This window comes from Salvia hispanica, chromosome 6, assembly GCF_023119035.1.
Source record: "Salvia hispanica cultivar TCC Black 2014 chromosome 6, UniMelb_Shisp_WGS_1.0, whole genome shotgun sequence".
Lineage (NCBI taxonomy): Eukaryota > Viridiplantae > Streptophyta > Magnoliopsida > Lamiales > Lamiaceae > Salvia > Salvia hispanica.
Genome location: NC_062970.1, coordinates 44,019,339 through 44,023,480, shown reverse-complemented (window position 1 = coordinate 44,023,480; position 4,142 = coordinate 44,019,339). Strand labels below are relative to the sequence as shown.

Below are 4,142 nucleotides of genomic sequence, written 5' to 3'. Positions count from 1 at the left end.
GCAAGACCTATTGACAAATATTTTGACCAAGAGGTATTGGAACGTAGAAAAGAATATCCGGAAAACCATTATAGAAATTAGAAATAGATTCTTTTGGAAAAATAATACCCCCTCGGTCCGTATCATTCAAGATGTCTACATTCTGAATTGACGTGAGATTTTAGGGGAATTAAGTAGTTGTGTATGATAAGATAGAGTGAAAAGGTGATTGAATATTTTAATTAGGAGAGAGAGAGGAGAGAGGAGATTTATTTTTAAATATAGAAAGTGGACATCTTGAATGAGACAAACTAAAAAGAAAAGGTGGGCATCTTAAGTGGGATGGAAGGAGTAATAACTGTTTGCTTTTCCTCATTTTTTTCCGAATTTTCCGTCCTAAAGAACATGAGATAAAACAAAGGGACCACTAAATATGATTTAAGAATCAAATGTAAGAAATGAGATACCTGAAGACTAGTCCTCGATGATAATTGAAGAGACATGGCGGATTTTGTGAAAATCATGCCCCGAAGGCATTACCCTTTTTTTCAATTCCGGCATTCGTCTAATCACAAGTTTCCGAAGGGTAGAAATTCCACTCAATCCCTCTGGAACCATCTGTAGACAAGAACAATCAGCAAGCTTTACTTCAGAGAGAATGGGCATGGTTCCTGACTCCATTCTCCACTCCCTCAACTTTGGTAAACCTATTAATGCTAGCTTCTTGAGGCAAAGAAAACTGTTTGCTGGACATGTCATCTCCACCCCAACAAACGATTCCCAGCCCAATTCCAATGATACCAACCGAGGAAGTTTTCCCAGTATCCTCATTGAATCAATCTCGGAATAATACAGATTCAAAAACATAAGTTTTGAGGTCATCAAGTCACTCCGGCACTCTGCTAGCGCGTTCCCTAACTTAGACGAGGTCACCAATTGGTGAAGATTGGGACACGTCAAAGCCTTCTCTAGCATTTGACCACTTGTTAGCAACTTGACAAACCACTATCTTGCTCCAGTTCTTGATGGCATTCATGATAGCTGACAAGCTTTCAATATCGTGTATTCTTACTGCAAAACGTCGGAGATTCTTCATTCTGTCCATACATCTTAATTCATGATATCTACTGTCAGCGAATAGTAGAGTCTCCAAACCATCTAATCCCTCATCCAATCTTACTCGATAATTACCAACCTTTTCATTTCCATAAAAAGGAAAAATCAAATGTTTTAATCGCAACATCTCCTTCAAAATATTTGGAACTTCAACATTCATCGAACCTCTTAAATCAAGGGTATCCATGTATACCAAATTCCTAATTGATGACGGTAGCCTATCAAGTTCACATTGTTCTAAATGCAAACATCTTAGGTGAACAAGATTTGTGATTCCTTTGGGTAACTTCCTCCTGCAAATTTGAATCTCAAGATAATTAGATCTCTCAACAATTCGAATTTCTGAAAATCAACTATACGTTGCGGGCAAAACTCAACAACAGTCGCTTTTATGGGATTGGATAATCGAAGAGATCATATATGTTTGCTAATATCTTCTCCAGAAATGACTATAGGCTCGTGCTCGACTCCACCTCTGGTATGAATAGCCAAATGTTGTATTTTCATACGCGAGGAAGCTTCCCGTAGCAAGGTACTAAGTTCCCCACCTTGAGACTCCAAGCTCTGCACACCAAAGTCCTCCCTTTTCCCCAATTTCAAACATAGTTCTCGCACTACATCGTGAAGTTTGCATGCTCTATATTTTCTACTATTTGCAACACCATAAGAGTACATAATTTTAACTTGAACGATGGACCTGGAGGCCAACTCACTTAAGTACATCTCAGCGATGTCCATTAAAGTGTCATCATTGTCTCCAATATTCTCATATGAAATCATGCCTTGTGATATCCACATCTTATATAGACGCCAAGCCGATATGATTTCGTCCTCCTTGAAAATACCCATATAGAGAAAGCAAGGCTTCAAATAATAGGGTAAACTTTCATAGCTTAAATTTAGCACATCATCAATCTGCTTTCCATCTCCATATATGGCTGCTTTGATGTGCTCATTTACTGATTCCCACTCAGCAATCGATTTTTTCTCTCTCAAAACCCCACCGAGTAAACAAATTGCCAATGGCAAATACCCACATTTATGTACCATTTCGTTCCCAATTCTCTCAAACCTTTCTTCCAATACAAAGTCTGCATGTTGAAGTAACAGTAAATTAACTAAATTAGTAATCATTTTCATTCCCACGAGTATCCAAGAAAAAACATTACTCCTTATATCTGCTGTTAACGTGTATCATTTCACTTTTACAATATTTATTAAATTTTACCATATTTATTAAGTAGATCCAATATTTAATTAATTCTCCTTACTCACATTTAATTATAAATTCAATATATAAATGTGGAGTCGCATTCCATTAATTTTTTCAACTCACAATTTTTTAAAACTTGTATTGATCCCAAATGAAAAATATTGCAAGACAGACGGATTACAAATTGGAGAAGATTTTGAATTTGGGGATGAAAACAAATATGAAATGAAGGATATTTATAATCATGGGAGAATAAATAAAAAGGAAAAAGAGAAAGCCCTTCAACGACATTTAAAAAATATCAGCACGACTAATAATACTCGTTCATCCCATAAAAGTACACGTTTTGGATGACATGGGTTTTTTAATGCAGAAATAGTAAAGTGGGAGAGAAGAAAAAACAATTGATTGGAATATTGTTATTGGAAAAATGGTGTCATCTAATTAAAAATGGAAAAAAAGTTATCCAAAATAGAAGTGTAATATTTTTATGGACAAGTCAAAACGGAAAATGTGTCTATTTTTATGGGCCAAAGGACAAGGACCAAGGAATAATAAAAAACTAACCTGGAATGTTTCCATGGTGAAATGCTTTGTATTTTAGTAGTTCCATTGCAGCATCCATATGTAAACGGCCGTGTTCCACTGCCAATCCAATCTCTGCGACCTTTTGTTTCCGTGTTGTCACCAATATTTTGCTCTGCAAATTTTGGACTATAAATGGATGCTTCAGTTCATCCCAATGAGAGAGCTCCCAAAGATCATCCAAAACAATGAGACATCGCTTCTCTCTTTGTATCTCACATAGTTTCTCAATCAACTCTGAGTTGCTCAGATTTGGAACCTTCGCCCTTATTCGTGACTCATCATTCATGATTGAAACACCCTTCGTCTGCTTCTTCCGATTCTCTAGCTGCCTCAGAACATCCTCCCAAACTGATCGACTCTCACATTGCTGAGTAATGCAAACCCACGCCGACAGATCAAAGTCGGTCGTCTCATTGTAGAGCTTCTTAGCAATGGCGGTCTTGCCTGAGCCTCCCATTCCCCACACTGATATAATCCGATCCTCTGTTTCCTTACCTAGGTAATGAACAAGCAGCTTCAGCTCATCCTCCATGCCTAGGAAGCAATCTCCCATCTCCAAATAGGGGAAACTCTTCCTTGACATGTTGTTTCCACCCGAGCTTTCCCCCTCTCCATGTGGATTCATGATCATGCTTCTTTTTATGCCATTTTCTTGCATATCCTTGCTTATCCTCTCAAGATTTGATGTAATTTGTGAAATCTCGGAGCCTAATTGGTGGAGTGAGTTGCAATCGTCCAAAATGCAGGAATATTTGCGGACGAACTGCCTGAGGCCTCTTCTCCTCGAAGAAACTTGATAAGCTGCGTGTCTTTCAATGGCGGATTCGGATCTGTAGACAAGATCTCTGATCTCGGTGATCCAATTGGAGATGGTTCTGCTTTGATGTCATCTTTTGTCAGCGTCTTGGAGGAAACACTTCATCTCTTTGAGCTGCCTCTCGAGCTCCCTGACTTGATCGGCCACACCAGCTAAAAACCTTCCCTCTTCCAATAGCAAATCACGGATGGTTTCAAGAGCAACCGCCACTCCTGCTTCTGCCATTGCAACAATTCTAAGCTTTGATTGTTTGGTCAATGATCAAATGTGGAGAAAGAAGGTATGAAATAAACAAGAAACAAGAAAGAAGGAACAAGAAAGAATGAAAGAAACAAAAGAGTAGGAGAAAACTGGCTGAAGTTACGAGGTTAACATTGCACACTTTTTTCTTTGGGAAATCCTTAGATTTTTTGGGACATGCCAGTCAAT

At 38.2% G+C, this 4,142-nt stretch overlaps 1 protein-coding gene across 1 annotated transcript; it reads right to left on the bottom strand.

The window, feature by feature from the left end:
• Nucleotides 1-1,509: 1,509 nt before the first annotated feature.
• LOC125195441 (putative disease resistance protein At1g50180) lies at nt 1,510-3,938 on the bottom strand. The gene is made up of 3 exons (XM_048093588.1): nt 3,814-3,938; nt 2,876-3,771; nt 1,510-2,186 (listed from the first exon to the last, which is right to left on the bottom strand). The coding sequence occupies exons 1-3, from the start codon at nt 3,936-3,938 to the stop codon at nt 1,510-1,512; spliced, it is 1,698 nt and encodes a 565-aa protein (XP_047949545.1).
• Between the last annotated feature and the right edge of the window lie 204 nt (nt 3,939-4,142).